Below are 19,654 nucleotides of genomic sequence, written 5' to 3' on the forward strand. Positions count from 1 at the left end.
AATTTGGACTCATCAGACCAAAGGACAGATTTTCACCGGTCTAATGTCCATTGCTCATGTTTCTTGGCCCAAGCAAGTCTCTTCTTATAATTGGTGTACTTTAGCAGTGTTTTTTGCAGCAATTCCACCATAAAGGCCTGATTCAAGCAGTCTTGAATCAGTGGATGTTTAAATGTGTTTGTTACTTCAACTCTGTAAAGCATTTATTTAGGCTGCAATCTAAATCACATCAAATCAAATGTATTTATATAGCCCTTCGTACATCAGCTGATATCTCAAAGTGCTGTACAGAAACCCAGCCTAAAACCCCAAACAGCAAGCAATGCAGGTGTTGAAGCACGTTGGCTAAGAACAACTCTCTAGAAAGGCCAAAACCTAGGAAGAAACCTAGAGAGTAACCAGGCTATGAGAGGTGGCCAGTCCTCTTCTGGCTGTGCCTGGTGGAGATTATAACAGAACATGGCCAAGATGTTCAAATGTTCATAAATGACCAGCATGGTCAAATAATAGGTCTGGGACAGGTAGCACGTCCGGTGAACAGGTCAATCTGAGGTGCAGTTAGCGTATCATCTACAGCAGAGATAACTCTGGATCTTCCTTTCTTGTGGCGGTCCTCATGAGAGCCAGTTTCATAATAGCGCTTGATGGTTTTTGTGACTGCACTTGAAGAAACGTTCAAAGTTCTGAAATGTTCCGCATTGACTGACCTTCATGTCTTCAAGTAATGATGGACTGTTGTTTCTCTTTGCTTATTTGAGCTGTTCTTGCCATAATATGGACTTGGTCTTTTACCAAACAGGGCTATCTTCTGTATACCACACCTACCTTTTCACAACACAACTGATTGGCTCAAACGAATTAAGAAGGAAATAAATTCCACAAATTAACTTTTAACGAGGCACACCTTTTAATTTAAATTAATTCTAGGTGATGCTGGTTGAGATAATGCCAAGTGTGTAAAGCTGTCATCAAGGCAAAGGGTGGCTACTGTGAAGAATCTCAAATATAACATATGTTTTCATTTGTTTAACACCTTTTTGGTTATTACATGATTCCATATGTGTTATTTCATAGTTTTGATGTCTTCACTATTATTGTACAATGTAGAAAATAGTAAAATTAAGAAAAACTCTAGAATGAGTTGGTTTGTTCAAACTTTGACTGGTACTGTATGTTGAACCCTCCTCTCTCTTGTTGTGTAGTTACAACCCTTATGATGGGCCTAATGAGCACCCAGAGGCAGAGCTCCCCCTGGTGGCTGGGAAGTACCTGTATGTGTACGGCACAATGGATGACGACGGCTTCTACGAAGGTGAGAGGGAATCCAGGGTTACTACACACTTCACCACTAGCATCAGTAGCAATATATGCAATCTCATTAGCATTAATAAGGCTTTTCAATCCATGGCCACGCTAATCCTCCTAGCATCCCTGGCCCAGACTTCAGCCTGCTTCAGCAGCTCTGGTGAGTCATCACTAGCTGCCATTGTTGATGGTGGGTGTTAGCCTAGCTCCTGCCTGCCTGGCTGTTTGGAGATGGATGATGTTTGTATTTACCACAGGGATACTGGGGCTCAGACCAAGCTGTTGTCAAGATGCAGCCTGATCCCCGTAGCTAGAAGGCTAATCCGGCAACAGGGCTCTGATTAATCACAGACATATTCCCCTGCAGATGGAGAGCCATCTAGGGCCTCCCAGCCTCACAAATGTACTGACTGGAATTACGAGATAGAGAAAAAGAAAGTACAGTACTGATGAGAGAAAGAGGTTGGTGGTCACTATAATGAACTGGGTGCGATTTCATACACACCCTCTCCATTGTGCAGGAATAGTTTTTTTCACCCCCTGTACTTCCTGGAGAAATTGATGACATCATATCCTTACCTTCTCTGTTTGATTCAAGAGAACTGTCCCAACCTTGGGGACGGACACCACAGAGTTTCTCTTTCCACACCAGTAGTACTCACACTCACAGATAACACTTGCATTGAATCACAAGGGCTCTAGTCATTATTTTCATTTCTCTTTTTTCACTAATGGGATGGTCTATTTTTAGCTGATGGTAACATTTGCAGCAGGCATCATTAAAGGCTTGAGCGTTCCATAGATTCCCCCTGAGACAGCCTTGCGAGACTGGTGTCTTTACCTTCAGTCTGAGGTGTATCAGAACAGAACAGGGTTCTTGGAAGGTGTTACTGTGTCTGCCTGAATAATCACTCAATAAAATCTTCACAGCCAGCTAATCCTGAGTGATATTACATGTTGCTGACAATTGAAATATCCATATTCTGCTTTACTCTTTTGATCTCGTCTTTACATACCTCGTTGCCATATAAATATATTAGACATTCCTCTATACATTCTAAAGGTACTTTTTCATTTAATTACTTGGAATATACTGTATGTTTTGGGATGAGATTAATAGAGGAATTTGAAGACATAGGGTTGTGAGTTTGAATTTTGTTGATAATAAAGTAAGCATCTCTTTCTGTCTCTGTCTTTGTGTGCTCCAGGGGAGCTGCTGGATGGCCAGCGAGGACTGGTCCCCTCCAACTTTGTGGAGTTTGTCCAAGACAAGGAGAAACCATCCATCCAGCCAGGGGACACAGGGGAGGACCTGGGCTCTCTGGACAATACCTCCCTGGGCCTAATGGGGGCCGATGGAGGGCCCCCTCAGGATGGGCTACTGGGCTCCACCAACCCACTGGGCCCCTGCAGCAATGGCACAGGGACCCTGGACCCTGAGGATCTGTCTGATGACATTGTGCCTTACCCCCGGAGGATCACCCTAATCAAGCAGTTGGCCCGTAGCGTCATTGTGGCCTGGGAGCCCCCCATGGTGACTCTGGGCTGGGGAAACATCAGCTGCTACAACGTGCTGGTGGATGGTGAGGTGCGTGCCAGCGTGCCCTACGGGGGCAGGACCAAGTCTTTGTTGGAGAAGCTTGATCTGGACACGTATACGCACCGCGTGTCCGTGCAGAGTGTGACAGACAGGGGACTGTCGGACGAGTTACGCTGCACCCTGATGGTGGGAGCCAACGTGGTGGTCGCGCCATATGGCCTGCGTGTGGACGACATCCTGCGCGACTCGGCCGAGCTCTCCTGGTTGCCCAGCAACAGTAACTATGGGCACACGGTGTTCCTGGATGGGGCGGAGCATGCGGTGGTGCGGCCGGGGAGGTACAGGCTGCGCTTCGTCAACCTCAAGGCCATGACGGTGTACAAGGTGAGGGTGGTGGCCCGGCCACACCAGGTGCCATGGCAACTGCTCATGGAGCAGAGGGAGAAGAAGGAGACTGCTGTGGAGTTCTGCACACAAGCTGCTGGTGAGGCTTGGTTCTTCTTAAGTCTAACTATTTATTTTGTCCAACATATGTTATATATTATTTTGTCCAATACATTGTTTTTCTGACATCTATAATGTGTTAGGGAAAGGTTGGATAAAAGTTCAATGGACTTAAGATATAGACCATTAAGATAGATAGATAACTAATGTCTTTACCCGTGCCATGTATGTCTGTTATGTTTTGTCCAGGTCCTGGACCATATTCCAGATCAGGTCAGAAGGAAGACCAGTTTGTTTATGGGAAAAGTAGGAAGTAGTTTTTGATTGGCATGGGTAACTGACACATTGAATGAAAACAAGCTAACAGCACTTTAAAACCTAAGAAATTATCATGAGTAACTTCCTCAGCTTTTCCCTGCCATTGGCTTGATGCTAATATACATAATAAATTAAGGTACGTCCCAAATAGCCAACTATTGCCTATATAGTACACTAGTTTTAACCAGAGCCCTGGTCAAAAGTAGTAGACTATACAGGGAATATGGTGCCATTTGGGACACAAGCCTAAAGCTGCCGAAGTAACTCCCTCCCACTCAATCCTTAACTGAGATGACCACATCAGTATCCGTGTGCATTTCCCTCTGCCTGAGCTGTGACATCACTGTGACGTACCCAGTGAACCAGGAGAGAACAGGCTGGACTCATTCAACTCACACTGACGCCTCTCACATAGAAGACACACACAGACACAAACATTGACAGATACACATAGACAGACTACATAGACAGTCGGCCACACAGACCCATGCACACACACACGCCCACACACACAAACATGCACACATGCATGCACACTAACACACACACTCATGCTTTCAGGTGGCCTTGGGCCTCCCTTTGTGCCTTCTACTTTCAATATTTGCATCATACAATACATGGTAAGCAACAGGGCAATGCTTCACATAAAACATTCAAAATAGCTTAGCTTATAAATGCTATATCGTTAAATACACCTATATTCCAAAAAGCTTAGCTTATAAATGCTATATCGATAAATGCACTTTTATCTGTTTGGGTGTCATTACAAATAGTTTGATGTTAGCCAGATAAGATGTTTCATGCATTTGGGATTCAATCTCAAAACAATCCACTCAAATTTGACCAGATATTGCATGCCCATTAAATTGTGATTTAATTGGTGTATACAACCAACATTGGGAAAGGGAACTGCTTTGTGTATCATAGACATGTCACAATCATGTAGTTCACAACAGAAAAAGATGGGATTCAACAAGTTAACAGCACTTGGTGTCTTATGAATGCTACACTCACCCCCACTCCCTCCCTGTTTGTGTGTGTAAAACCTGTGTAGACAGTATCTATTATTTCATCCCCCCTCCAGGCCCCCCATTACCCCCTCAGGAGGTGCAGGTGCAGTGTGGCCAGGCCCCAGGGGTCCTGCAGGTGCGCTGGAAGCCCCCTGTCCTCTCACCCACCGGAACCTCCAATGGAGCCAGCGTCATCGGATATGCAGTCTGCACTAAAGGACAGAGGGTGAGTGAGAGAGTGTGCATTAAAGGACAGAGGGTGAGTGAGAGAGTGTGCACTAAAGGACAGAGGGTGAGTGAGAGAGTGTGCACTAAAGGACAAAGGGTGAGTGAGAGAGTGTGCACTAAAGGACAGAGGGTGAGTGAGAGAGTGGGTGGTTGAGAGAGTGTGCACTAAAGGACAGAGGGTGAGTGAGAGAGTGGGTGGTTGAGAGAGTGTGCACTGAAGGTCAGAGGGTGAGTGGGGGACTGGGTGGTTGAGAGAGTGTGCACTAAAGGACAGAGGGTGAGTGGGGGAGTGGGTGGTTGAGAGAGTGTGCACTGAAGGTCAGAGGGTGAGTGAGGGAGTGGGTGGTTGAGAGAGTGTGCACTGAAGGTCAGAGGGTGAGTGAGGGAGTGGGTGGTTGAGAGAGTGTGCACTGAAGGACAGAGGGTGAGTGGGGGAGTGGGTGGTTGAGAGAGTGTGCACTGAAGGACAGAGGGTGAGTGAGGGAGTGGGTGGTTGAGAGAGTGTGCACTGAAGGACAGAGGGTGAGTGGGGGAGTGGGTGGTTGAGAGAGTGTGCACTGAAGGTCAGAGGGTGAGTGAGGGAGTGGGTGGTTGAGAGAGTGTGCACTGAAGGACAGAGGGTGAGTGGGGGAGTGGGTGGTTGAGAGAGTGTGCACTAAAGGACAGAGGGTGAGTGAGAGAGTGGGTGGTTGAGAGAGTGTGCACTAAAGGACAGAGGGTGAGTGAGAGAGTGGGTGGTTGAGAGAGTGTGCACTAAAGGACAGAGGGTGAGTGAGAGAGTGGGTGGTTGAGAGAGTGTGCACTGAAGATCAGAGGGTGAGTGAGGGAGTGGGTGGTTGAGAGAGTGTGCACTAAAGGACAGAGGGTGAGTGAGAGAGTGGGTGGTTGAGAGAGTGTGCACTAAAGGACAGAGGGTGAGTGAGAGAGTGGGTGGTTGAGAGAGTGTGCACTGAAGGTCAGAGGGTGAGTGAGGGAGTGGGTGGTTGAGAGAGTGTGCACTAAAGGACAGAGGGTGAGTGGGGGAGTGGGTGGTTGAGAGAGTGTGCACTGAAGGTCAGAGGGTGAGTGAAGGAGTGGGTGAGTATGTGCACAAAGTTAATAATTACGCTTTGAATGGTATAGCGATACACCTAGTCACTACAAATATACAGGCATCCTTCCTAACTCAGGTGCCGGAGAGGAAGGAAACCGCTCAGGGATTTCACCATGAGGCGAATGGTGTCTTTAAAGTAGTTACAAAGTTTAATGGCTGTGACAGGAAAAACCTGAGTATGGTTTAACAACATTGTAGTTACTCCACAATACTAATGTAAATGGCAGAATGATAAAGAAAAAACCTGTACAGAATAAAGATATTCCAAAACATGCATCCTGTTTGTAATTTAAAAAACTATTCTGATTGGCTGGGCCCGGCTCCCAAGTGGATGGGCCTATGTCCACCCATGGCAGCGCCCCTTCCCAGCAGTCATGAAGTTCAGAGATTAGGGCCTAACACATTTATTTAAATTGACTGATTTCCTTATTGTAACTGTAACTCAGTACCATCTTTGAAATTGTTGCATGTTGCATTTATATTTTTGTTCAGTATATACAAAAATGTGGGTGTTATTTTACCTGTTTTTATTGCCAGCTTGAGTTACCTGGGGTGACAGAGTTCCATGTAGTCAAGGCTCTATTTAATACTGTCCGTTTCCCAGGCTCTGTTCTGGACCGGGGGACTGTGAAGGGACCTCTGGTTGCATGTCGTGTGTGGTACTCATGAGTATCCAAACGGTGGGCCAACTGCTTGAACAGACAGTTCAGTACCGTTCAGTACCTCGCACCAACACTTCGCACAAAGACCAATAGTGATGCAGTCAATCTCTCCCCAACTTTGGTTACAGCCAGCAGTTTAGTCTCCTCAATTAATTGCCACATTATTCAGTAATAGATCTAGACTACGGGGCTGTAGTGGAGCAGGTTGAGAGCTTCAAGTTCCTTGGTGTCCACATCACCAACAAACTATAATGGTCCAAACACACCAAGACAGTCGTGAAGAGGGCACGACAAAACATATTCCCCCTCAGGAGTGATAAGATTTGGCATGAGTCCTCAGATCCTCGAAAGGTTCTACAGCTGCTCGGCCTCCAACCGCAAGGCTCTACAGAGGGTAGTGCGTACGGCCCAGTACATCACTGGGGCCAAGCTTCCTGCCATCCAGGACCTCTATACCAGGCGGTTTCAGAGGAAGGCCCTAAAAATTGTCAAAGACTCCAGCCACCCTAGTCATAGACTGTTCTCTCTGCTACCGCACGGCAAGCGGTACCGGAGCGCCAAGTCTAGGTCCAACGTGCTTCTTAACAGCTTCTACCCCCAAGCCATAAGACTCCTGAACAGCTAATCAAAGGGCTACCCAGACCCCTCTTTTACGCTGCTGCTAGTCTTTGTTTATTATCTATGCATAGTCACTTTAACTCTATCTACATGTGCATATTACCTCAATTAGCACCGCACATTGACTCTGTACCGGTACCCCCTGTTACAGTATATAGCCTCGCTATTGTTACTTTTATTTTCTACTTTTCACAAATCATTTGTTTTACTTAACAGTTCTTTTTATTAAAACTGCATTGTTGGTTACTTGAAAATGGCTGTCTAGTAATCAACAACCAACTTTACAGAGCTTGAAGAGTTTTAAAAAGAATAATGGGCAAAAATTTTACTATCCAGGTGTGCAAAGCTCTTATAGATTTACCCCCAAAAGACTCACAGCTGTAATCACTGCAAAATATTATTCTAACAAGTAGTGACTCAGGGGGTTGAATACTTATCTAATGAAGATATACTGTATTATATTATTTTCCTTTAGTCTTTAAGAAAAAGTAAAAATGTTCTTCCATTTTGACATTGGAGTAGATTGTAAAATTGTGGAATGTAGAAAAAAGTCAAGGTGTGTGAATAATTTCTGAAGGAACATATAAACGTAACATGAACATTTTGGTTCCATGTTTCATGAGCTGACATTTTCCATGTGCACAAAATGCATATTTAAAAAAAATGTTCTGCACAAATTTGTTTACATCCCTGTTAGTGAGCATTTCTCCTTTGCCAAGATAATCCATCCACCTGACAGGTGTGGCATATCAAGAAGCTGATTAAATAGTATGATCATTACACAGGTGCCCCTTGTGCTGGGGACAATAAAAAGGACATGAGCAGTTTTGTCACACAACGCAATGCCACAGATGTCTCAAGTTTTGAAGGAGTGTGCAATTGGCATGCTGACAGCAGGAATGTCTGTTTCTGTTGTTAATTTCTCTACCATATGCTGCCTCCAACGTCGTTTTTGAGAATTTGGCAGGACAACCAAACGTGTAACCATGCCAGCCCAGGACCTCCATATCCGGCTTCTTCACCTGCAGGATCGGGGGTGGGTGGGGTGGTGGTTCTGAGGAGTATTTCTGTCTGTAAAAAAAAAACACTTTTCTGGGGAAAACCTCATTCGGCTTCCAATTGGGTGGGCTTAAAGCCCCCAAGGCCCACCCATGCTGCATCCCTTCCCAGTCATGTGAAAACCATAAATTAGGGCCTAATGAATTTATTTCAATTGACTGATTTCCTTATATGAACTTTAACTCAGTAAAATCTTTGAAATAGTTGCATGTTGTGTTTATATTTTTGTTCAGGATACATGGGCCTGTGAAAACCCTAGAAAGCACTCTCTCTCCCTCTGCTGGTGAACATAAATATTGACATCCTCCCTTTGTAGACTTGCAAAGGGTCTGTGTTAGTTAAACTGTGTCTATAGTAGTGGACTTTGCTCTGAATTTAAGAGCAATAGAGGTGAAAGCAGTTGAAAGGAATGCAACAATTAATTAAATGTCAACTGTCTCCAATCCAAGTTATGTGTGTTGTGCTTCCTGTTAGATAGCGGAGGTGTTGTACCCCCTGGCTGACTATGTAACAGTGGAGCTGAACAGGATCCAGTGTCTGGAGGCCAGGGAGGTCATCGTCAGGACATTGTCAGCACAGGGAGAGTCCCAGGACTCCCATGTCGCCCCCATTCCAAACAACCTACTGGTGCCTCTTCCTCACAATGCCCCCCCTGTCCCCTCCGCACCTACACGCAGGGCCCCCTCCACCTCACCCCCATGCCCCCCCACCCCACATCCAGTCACCTCACCTCACCCACCCCCAACTACCCATGCCTCACCCCCAGCCTCTCTCACCCCTGCCTCACAGACAACCCCTCCCTAACCACCCTCCTCACCCTCAACCCCAGACACACCTCCAACCCCTGCAACCTCATCCTGTCTCCCAGCCCCAGACTCACCAACAGCCTCACCCCCCTCACCCTGGTGGTCCTCCACAGCCACTGCACCTCCAGCCTCACCCACCTCACCCAATGCCCCAGCACCGCCTACCCCTGCTGCCTCATCCCCCCCCTCAGCTCCACCAGAGACCAGTTAGTGCCAGAGACCTGAAACCGAAAGAGCAGGTGGCTCACCATGGGGGAATCCCCAGCCAGCCCTGGGACCCTACCTGCTCCCCCTCCGGCCAGCCTCCTCCTACCCCCATGCATGGACACACCCTGGAGGCGCCCCCCTCTGCTAACCTGCGCTCGCCCTCCCCCCCAGAGGATCCTGCCCCAGCCCAGGGGCACCCCCATCCCAGACCAAATGGCCAAAGCCATCGCCCGCAAGGCAGCACAGAGGGTGGCTGCAGAGAGTGGCAGAGTGAGTCATTCATACATAAAGTCAATCAATGATACCCTGGTTAGAGCTCTAGTCTGATAATTTTTCTGTTGAATTAAATTACACATATCTTCCTATTGGTTGGGTTAGATGGAGAGGAGAGTCATCTACAATGAGCAGTGTCAGCCCTTCCACCAACAGAACTCAGACGAGGAGGAGGAGGATGAGGAAGGGTATGGTCGAAGCCGCAGGAAACAGGGGGCCTCAGTGGATGAGTTTCTCAGAGGGTCTGAGCTGGGCAGGCCGGTAAGACACAGAATAAAAAGGATTGAACATACTCGCATCTCCGTAATTTTTTGCAGATGCTGTATTTCTTGGTATGATTTCACACCTTTTGTGTGTGCGTGTGTATATGTGTTTGCGTGTGTGTGTTTGTGTGTGTGTGTGTGTGTGTCAGGCCCACTACAGCCACAGTGAGGAGTACCACAGTGACAGCAGCCGGGGCTCTGACCTTTCTGACATCATGGAGGAGGATGAGGAGGAGCTCTACTCTGAGATGCAGCTGGAGGAGGGACGACGACGCAACTCCCACAATGCACTCAAGGTAGGAATAACAAAGCTCAACGCTCAACATTGAAATGTTACATTTCATGTTTGGTTCTAATTACCACTCGGACAATGGAAACAAGCAAACATGCAAACCCCTTTATTACTGTTGGATAATATGGCACGTGTCGAGCCATGTGTCCACAGTAGGACACTTTACTCTATCTCGTTTGATTGATTGACCTTCACATTCTCCTTTATTTGGAGCAATGACATGCACGGAAGTCATTTTTGCTAGTTGTCGGGAACATTAAACACTGTTTTTGTGGGATCTTTTTAAGATTGGGAACACCCTCTCTGGGGGTCGGCTGGATCGGGAGACGGGGAGAAGAATGCCCCGAGACGGTCCACAGCCCCAGAGACGCCCTCTCATGGTGCCCTCCATTGGTCAGTAGGGTTACATGAACACAGAGAGGACTCTGGGTATTGTAGTCTTTTTGTGCTTTGATGTTCTCCGTGCCCTAATAGATATTCTGCTTCCTGTTTTAATCCTCCATGAGCTCCTCTGTTTCTACAGATCACCTCTGTGTCTTTGAACCATGTTCATGCCTTCCCAGTACTGACAGCTTACTTATAGAGATCAATCAACACAGTATTATCAGCTACTAGAAAGTTCCCTGGATTCTAGGGTGACAGTGGACACAGACACATTTATCAAATTTCAATGAATATTCCAATTATAAAAAACTGCTTTTGATTTCTCTGTTTATGGCCAGCGATATGTTAGGATTATCAAGGTTATAACGGGAAGAGACCTTAGAACGAACCAACCAATGAGTGACCTCCGCGCTTTAACCACCACCATCTGATTGGTGTTTCCTGTAGAAATAACCACAGAGAGTAACAGTGATGGGAACCTCTCATCCGTCACGGAGGATGTTTACTATGGCAGTGTAGCAATGCACAGGACATGGTCGTCCCGCCGACACCCCACGGGCTCCAAGCCTTCCTATAATGGTACGTGCAGTGGTTTCTCCCTCGCTCCTCCGCCAAAGCAGTGCCAAAAGCCACCAGTGCTTAGTGGAGAGAACAGTAGTGACATCAACGAGTGGCTTAACATGCCTCAGAACGCCTAGCATGATCCACTGCACTGCACCAAAATGGCGGCTTACTGAGCCACACTGGGCCCATGTTGGCCACCCAATGTTGCGGATTGGAATGACTGCTGCTCAGAGAATGCTTCTCCCCTCCCTCCCTTGCACTGAACTCCATCAGATGCCTGCTAAACCCCTCTCCCTCTCAATCTAACCACCCCCACCACACTTTTACTGGGGTTACTATGCATGACTGGGTGGGAGGAGTCATAGTTGCTGAAGACAGTTATATAGCAACACAGTTATACAGCAATGCTGTCCTTTCTGAGCAAACTCAATGACTGTTACAGAAAGTTATAGTGAAAATACATTTTTACATCTTACATAGAGACAAACTAATTTGTTTGTTTGGGATTTCATATGTTTACTTTGCTAATGGCCTGGTCTTATTTTATCGTTTCTAAGAAAGGGGTCAACTGAAGGACCGACACCGACGTGTCTTTGGACAAACTGTAGGCCCAGCGTACTTTAGAGGAGCCTAACACCATAGTCAGATCACTACCTCAGGGTTCAATAGTATGCATGCTTAACTCAGTCTTGTGGTCGATGTGCTCGTGTCTGTGTGCGTGTTGCTGTGTGTCAGTGTTTTTGTCTATGGTGTCTACCATGTTCTTGTAACCCATCACATCTGGCTTGCTATCCAACCTCCATCTATGTGTAACTGTAAAGTATGTAACGCCTGATAACGTCATAAGCTCACATGTGGTGTCAGATGGATGTACATAACATGATATACTTTGTGCTGATAATGGGACCAATTGATGGATTGACCACAGAATTCTGCTAGCATGCTACAAAATTAAGTGTTGGTTTAAAGAAGCAAGCTCAATCCATTATGTGGTAGTGCATGGTCACCTAAATGGTTTGGCTCTCTCACTTGTCAAACACTTGTAAACAACACACCTGTCTGTATATGCCATGCAAAATAGCATGTGTAACTTGCCTCACTACCACTCACTAGTGTTACTGAGTTGCCAAACTCATGCTATATAAATCTATGATTAATGTAATTTAATTTCAGAGTAACATAAAGCCATAGACTGTCACCCCATGAGATCCAGGTGGATGTGTTCTTCTCTCTCTCCCATGTTTAAGAGGGATACAGGGACCGGGAACGCCGCTCCCCTCCTAACTACGATGAGTCGGAACCAGAGGAATCGTTCCGGATCTTTGTGGCTCTGTTTGACTACGATCCCCTGTCCATGTCTCCCAACCCGGACGCAGCAGATGAGGAACTGCCCTTCAAAGAGGGCCAGATCATTAAGGTGGGTGTCACACACAGGGCTAGGCCATACGTTTTGAGATATTGTGCTTGTGTTTGAAAACATTGAGGTACAACATAAAACAGCATTGAATAGATTATTTTCTTTCCCTCTCTTTGTCTCTTTTGTTGCACTTCCTCTCACTCTTTTCTTCTCTCTCTCTCTCTCTCTCTGTCTGTTCCAGGTATATGGTGATAAGGACACAGATGGTTTCTACCGAGGGGAGATCAGGGGAGGCAGGATGGGGCTCTTGCCCTGCAACATGGTGTCAGAGATCAGGGCTGAGGATGAGGAGACCATGGACCAGCTCATCAAGCAGGGCTTCCTCCCGCTCAACACACCAGTGGATAAAGTAGGAATAGGTAACCACAGAACTAGAATGAGTAGAACAGACATCCTCATTCAAGTCAATGATTCCATAATAGGTGGACTGGCAGCCATTTTGACTGTACCCATGTATTATTTTTCAAGGGGTGTGTTCGTAAATTGCCTCCAGTGTGTCAGAGTGTGCTCTGGGTTGTTTGTAAATTCAGAGCATTTCACTCTCGGAGTAGATAGGAATTCGAACGAACTCACCCTAGGTAACACACTGGGCAGGGCACAAGTATCTCTCTGTGACTCTACACACATCTGTCACTATATCAACTCCTGGAGTGACCTCTTGTTTCCTCTCACAGGGCAGGACAGACGAGGCTTCCGCCAGCACCAGGCCACCAGGAGGATGGTGGCCCTCTACGACTATGACCCCAGAGAGAGCTCCCCCAATGTGGACGTGGAGGTATTGCCACACAAACACACAAAACACACAGACAAACATAGTGACACTGCACATGTAACCAGATAGACAGACATTGTAAGGGTGTTAATGACGTTTCTGTTTCTTGATAGGCTGAGCTGACCTTCTGTGCTGGTGACATCATCTCTGTATTTGGAGAGATTGATGAAGACGGGTTCTACTATGTGAGTTTGCCTCTTTTCTTGGTTCCATGATGTGACTAACCTGTTTTATTACATAGGGCCATTCACAAGTTGTTAAAGTCAGGGATGTTTCAGTTACTCATTTTTTTAAAGAAAAGCCATTGAATGAACCTGGTTCATACACATATTATGTCCTTTTGCCCAGGAGAGGGCTCTTTCCCTGACCGCCAGAGTTCAGTGGGTCTAGCCATGGTTCTCATCCCCACTGCCCCCTCCTCTCCTCTCTCTGCAGGGTGAAATCAATGGCCACCGCGGCCTCGTTCCCTCTAATTTTCTAGAAGAAGTGCCTGACGACGTGGAGGTGTACCTGACGGACACTCCGTCTCGCTATGCCCAGGACGAGCCCGCCAACCGGGCAGAGGCCAAAAGGGTACATCGCCGCTCTCAGCGCTAGGCCCTCTGTCCATCCATCCTCCGTCTCTCTTGATTTATGTCTCGCTTTCTCCACTTGCCGTCTGTGTTCTGTGTGTGTGTGTTGTCCGTGTTTGACAGTGACAGTGGTGAATATACAAACCTTACCCCCCCGCCTGGTGAAAGGGACAAACACAGTCATACCTTCTGATTGTTAGAAAGGAAGAAGCGAAGGCCAAAGTGGACAGAGAAATAGAACACTTGACCTATGTCAGTACGGGGCAGGTGATATTCATATAGCAGTGACAAAGGACAGTGGATATTTGAAAAAGGTTTAAGTCATTAATTGGGTACCCGCTTTGCACTGAAACACAAAACCAAACGCTGGATATTGTGTCTATTAATAGTGCTTTATGAACACATCTGAAGAGTTCCTGATTTCTATCAGTTGTTCTCCAATGGAAGTAAAGGATTTGAGTAAACTGTAGGGGTTGATAATATAGCAAAGCATGCCTTTTCAAAAATAAACTTGATACCTTTTATATAATAGTAGACTTTATTGGCCCGACTGCTGTATTTCCTGGGAGAGGCTTTGTTTCTTTTTGTATACTGCACACACTTAAAATATATATATTTTTCAGGTCTTGATGAAATTGGATAGATATGCCATGTTTGATCTTAACCAGATGAAATAACAGCCACAGTGAGACATCCATACTGTAATGGTACAATGGAACAATAAAATCAGAAATTGGATATGAATAATTTTCATTCGCGACCTGTGTTCGTGTGTATTGTAGTATTTTTTATATTTTTTTTCCTCATAGTTGTCGTGTGGGTTGTACTGAAATGATGATGTCACCACATCTGATTTCCTTTTTCCTCACCTGCTTGGCAAATACAAACAGAAGAAGATTGTTCATTTCACGTCATAAAATCTGCCTCGTACAGTAAGTGAGCAACTAGAGATACCAGCCTGACAGATCTAATGCTGGGCATTGTGATTATTACACCTGTGTTAAATGGTTTATTTGTAGCCAGTAAACATTCTGCTTACACATTCACAGGTGTATAGCAACATGGTCATTCATCATGCTTGCACATTAAAGTATTACATACTAGTTGGTGTAATGAGGAAAGTGTTTCCTCTTTTCAGTGTAACCAGAATGTTTATTTGCAGCATAAATTAGACATTGTTGCAAAGTTGTTTTTTGTAAAACTTTTTTTGCAGTGATTTAATGCCTGCAAAGTAGTGGACTACTACCACTCTCTGAGATAGTGCTCTATTTTGCAAGCTCCAAAGTTCCCTATATCTGTAGTCATTGATAAACCATTTACTAATGGGAACTGCAAATCCCCATTTGTTTCAAAGTTATGATTCCTCTTTAACTTTGAGATACCATTTTAAAGGTCCTAGGTGAACTGTATGGTAGCATGTTTGGTTGCCAGCCCAGTGCATTAGACAAGAGGGATGGTATCTACAGTTGTGTCCCTGAGTGTTGTAAATTACTCTGTGTCCCCCTCATGATCGGTGACCTATCAGAAGCTGTGGTATTGTGATGTTGTGTTCTGTTTTCACTAGTTACCACAGCCACATGGTCAAAATGGGCTATAACGTAAAAATTCTGGAAGACAAAAATGTGCTTTTTGGTATTAGGGTTTAGGCATAAGGTTAGCAGTGGGGTTAAGGTTAGGTTTAAATTCAGATTTCAAGAAGACACATTGTAGAAATAAGTGGGGTTACGGCTTTGTGGATGTGGTAACTAGTAACGACCTGTTTGATGGCTCAGTGTTTGTTTGTATAAAACCTCACCAGCCCCACCAACGTCTTCAGTCCCCCATCAATAGAGGGACAGGAGTCTAAAAGGAATAGTTTAAATAACAGTCCAAAAGCAATACCTGATTCATAACCTCTTTTATAAACGTCTTTGTTTCTTCTCTCTTGTTTTTAAACCAGAGGTGTAAGTACAGTACAGTACAATCACACAGTTTTGACATGCTGAATAATTTCACTCCATAGGTGAAAAACGTTATTGAGCTGGTTTCCTGGACATATTCAGCCTAGTCCTAAACTTAAAACGTATTTCAATGGAGAATTGTCATTGACCATGCCTTTCAGACCAGGACTAGGCTAAATCTGTGTCTGGGAAATCAGCCCATATATATTTGAAATGAGCAATTCCACAAGAATGGAATTACGCTGAGATTCAGATTTTTTCACTTTAAAATGTATACCAAACAAAAAACATTGATTTCAAAGTTTAATAAACAATATAATTATATGCACAAGGACCACTTAACAACTTCCACATAAAATGTTACAAAAACACATTTAAAGAAAGAACTGTGCAGATACAAAGTTTGGTAACAGAATAAAACTGAGGGATTATTTTTTTTTTTAATTGTTCAAAGTAATCATTGTGCATAGAGTTGCATGGTTTGTTAAACTTTGAAGTCAGTGGTTTGCGTTTGGCATACATTTTAAAGTGAAAAAAATTGAGTCTTAGCATAATTACGTTATCGTGGAATTGCCCAAACATTAATGTTACGTATGTATTTGACACACATTTTTGTGGAAAACCGACAGTAAGTATAATAATCTGTAATGGCATTGTTGTATTTTTTTCCTATGACTTTATACAGAGTTATGTATGCATACTTATGTATGTTGATAGCTATTGTTGAGAAGTCTCAAGGTCAACACACATAGCATATCAAATTCAAGTATCGTTGGAATTGTAATTAGTCTCTAGAAATTGATATTTTGGCATATCAACCCTTCATTCTATTTCTATGGCTGGAAAACTTTCAGTAATGATCTACTTGAGCACTGAGTCTTTTAATGTCCCATTGGATTTATAGTGTGACAGTGGGGTGATAGTGTTATTGAAGGACACAGTGCTGACTGTGTGTCCTAGTCCTACCTCAGACAGAGAAAGGGTAAGGGTAAGGACAACTACTTGCTTTGTAATGCCCTGCCCCTACACCCACCATGGCATCTCTCTTCAGGTAGCCATGGATACCACAGAGAGTACGGCCCCGCCTGTCCGAGCAGCGTCCCCCACAGTGCGTCCCCTGTGTCCTCCAGGCACCATGCGGCCCATCAGCCCCGCCAGGGGCCCCAGGGACCCCCGGGACAACAAAAAGAAAAAGGGACTGCTTTCCAAGGGGAAGAAACTGCTCAAGAGACTCTCTCCGGTAAAATAAACTGTCCCCAGCTGACCCTAGAAAAGATGCTGGGCCCAGTATTGTAAATTGCATACAGTACACACAATCAAATCAGCCGAATCTACAGCACACAACTACAATGGCTACGTGTTCGTATATATTACAGGACAATATATGTGAGCCTAATCTAATATAGTCAGTGATACAACATTCATGTTCTAGTGATGAATACACATATTTACGTACATATACTCAGTGCCAAATTCAATGAGAACTTTGCTCACATACTGTATAACTGTGATATTTGAGGTGGAAGAAAAAATAGGAGTATAAACTAGGACTTCATTACATTTTACCACTGTTTTCTTTAATCAAATGGTTATTAAGGGACTTTGGAAATCAGGACAATGCTGATAATGCATTTGTGTGCATTTGTTGTAGGGTAACAACAGAGTAGCCTATTATTTTTTGTTATAACCCGAGCTGGTTTCCATGGCAATTGTGCCAATATAAGGTCTCTTAGATACATGGCGTGGCAAAAACAAGTTGTTGTGATAGTCAGATGTCAATACTAGGAGACAGACCATACTCCTGGAACACTAGAGCAACAACTCAATGACACTGTTATTGATGGCATTCTGTCAGTAATGCTGGCTGCTAACACAGAGGCTTTATTCAGTGCAATATATCACAGACAGGAGGGTGACAAATGGTTGAATCACTCACAGAACCTAGAAGTCTGCAGGGTGGTTGGCCACAGAGCATTACAGCATTACAGCAAGGAGAGGAAGCTACATTGGGTAAGACGTTTGAACCATCTCAGTGGCCTTCATGAAAACAATATGAGCATGACATTCCTCGTTTTCTATGGTTGAACAAGGTTGTTTTTAAACTAACACTAGTCTGCCAAGAACCCCTGCTGCATCGCTGCAGCTTTGTTTGATCAAAAGAAAAAGACGGTTATAAATAACCTTCTGTGTTTGCCTTCCAATTGCACAAAGGGGTATGTTTTGTCTGATGAATGGAAAAGCATTGTTGTGTGTGTGGGTGTAGGTGTAGGCTGTATGTGTGCTCAGTGTGCATTCATGTCTGTGCGTTCTTTTCTTTTTCCCAAAAAAGAGGACACGTGGTTAAGAGTCATGTGATCTTAGTGGTGTGCCGCTAACTACATTGCCTGTGTAATGTTCAGTAATGTTCAGTTCTGAGGGTTGTGTTACCCACTCAGCCATTTCAGTAAAGATGTCTAGGTGTGTGCCCTCAAGATTCTGCACCGTTTACTTGTTTACACTCTTATAGACCTATTGGCAAGAGAAAGGGAGTGATGACCTACATACTGTACCTACAACCTCTAAACCAGTAGTTGTGGCTTATGGGCTAAATGAGGGCTAAATAAAGGATGCATCCAGCTGATTGTCATTTACTGGGGAGGCTGTTATAGCCGCTAGACAAACATTGTCCTGTATTTTTGACAGCTTTTAAAGCCCTATATTAACCCATTTTCATAACCCATGATCCCATTCTGTAAGAGTTTTAGCATCACTACAGTTGCTGTACAGCCAGCATTTGATGTGCATAATCATCAGGGACAATATGTCAATCCATGAGTCACAATGAAATATATTAAAATGCGATTGATAGTGAAAACTAGTCAGAGAGAGACCTATCAGACATGCCCATCAGCTAAGATATTTAAGGCAAGTGTAATATCCCGCTGTATAATGATTACAGGGATCTTCTATGTTTATTAAAAAATAGAAAATCTAACGATGGATTGCCAAAAAGGAATGTATGAAGTGTCGAGCAGGCAAAATAGTTTATATTTTATTATGCGTCCAAAGTTATGCATTATGTTATGCATCCATTTGTTAAAAGGTGTTCAAGTCATAATACCAAATCATTCATTTGTGAATGCGTGTATGTCTACGTTGTTGCATTTTTGTACTTTTTCCATTAGTCGATCATTTCTAAATGTTTATACTTGATTTTCAGACTGCCTTTTTAGTGCTTTAAGATTTATTCTTACTGTAAACAGTGCAAGCATTCTCCATGGTGTCCTCAAGATAAGATGTTTAAGTCTGTGGTTATGTGCTTGCTCTGTGAATCAAAGAGAAAAAGAAAAATAACATTTATGGTGATCAAATATTGTGTGCATGTGCAAAAATTTTTTTTTTTTTTTTAAATAAAAAATAAATTTGATATTTTGTAGAACATCTGTGTTTGGATTACTTTCATGTATGTGTGATTCTTTTATTTTTCCCAGTGTCCTATTCATGTAATTACTCATGCATGTCGCAATGAATTAAAACGTGGATTTTGAAGCATAGTCTACCAGAGATTAAAGGTGAAACCTACTGAAGGGATCAGCTTTACTGCCTACAATTACACTTTTCATCCTATGGATGGCAGCAGTGATCTGGACCCGATGGCCATTTAAATGTGATAAGAACAATAACAAACTCACATGGAGGAGTGGGAGGGAGCTTCAGTGGCACTTAGAAAAGGTGGAGGGAATGGGCCTCGGCGGAAATGGAGTCAAGAACAAGATGGTTGTCAGGAGTAGTGCAGTATTATCATAAGGAGACATGTACTTGGAAAACGGAGGAGGAATGGAGGGAGGAGGTATAAGAGATGGAGGGTGAGCTTGAGTCTGATAAAAATTGTGGGAAAAAGGGAGATG

At 44.3% G+C, this 19,654-nt stretch overlaps 1 protein-coding gene across 1 annotated transcript in view; it reads left to right on the forward strand.

Moving 5' to 3' along the window:
• Positions 1 to 19,185, forward strand: part of LOC124006626 (RIMS-binding protein 2-like) — a 111,100-nt gene extending 91,915 nt beyond the window's left edge. The window contains 17 exon segments of the mRNA XM_046316677.1: positions 1,203 to 1,312; positions 2,514 to 3,329; positions 3,539 to 3,562; positions 4,692 to 4,843; positions 8,752 to 8,944; positions 8,946 to 9,454; positions 9,456 to 9,560; positions 9,669 to 9,824; positions 9,976 to 10,122; positions 10,406 to 10,511; positions 10,950 to 11,081; positions 12,314 to 12,483; positions 12,665 to 12,842; positions 13,158 to 13,258; positions 13,369 to 13,440; positions 13,691 to 13,828; positions 16,819 to 19,185. Of these exon segments, the coding sequence (XP_046172633.1) occupies positions 1,203 to 1,312; positions 2,514 to 3,329; positions 3,539 to 3,562; positions 4,692 to 4,843; positions 8,752 to 8,944; positions 8,946 to 9,454; positions 9,456 to 9,560; positions 9,669 to 9,824; positions 9,976 to 10,122; positions 10,406 to 10,511; positions 10,950 to 11,081; positions 12,314 to 12,483; positions 12,665 to 12,842; positions 13,158 to 13,258; positions 13,369 to 13,440; positions 13,691 to 13,828; positions 16,819 to 17,016 (3,307 nt within the window). The 3' untranslated portion in view covers positions 17,017 to 19,185.
• Positions 19,186 to 19,654: the final 469 nt, after the last annotated feature.

Source organism: Oncorhynchus gorbuscha, linkage group LG20 (assembly GCF_021184085.1).
Source record: "Oncorhynchus gorbuscha isolate QuinsamMale2020 ecotype Even-year linkage group LG20, OgorEven_v1.0, whole genome shotgun sequence".
Classification (NCBI taxonomy): domain Eukaryota; kingdom Metazoa; phylum Chordata; class Actinopteri; order Salmoniformes; family Salmonidae; genus Oncorhynchus; species Oncorhynchus gorbuscha.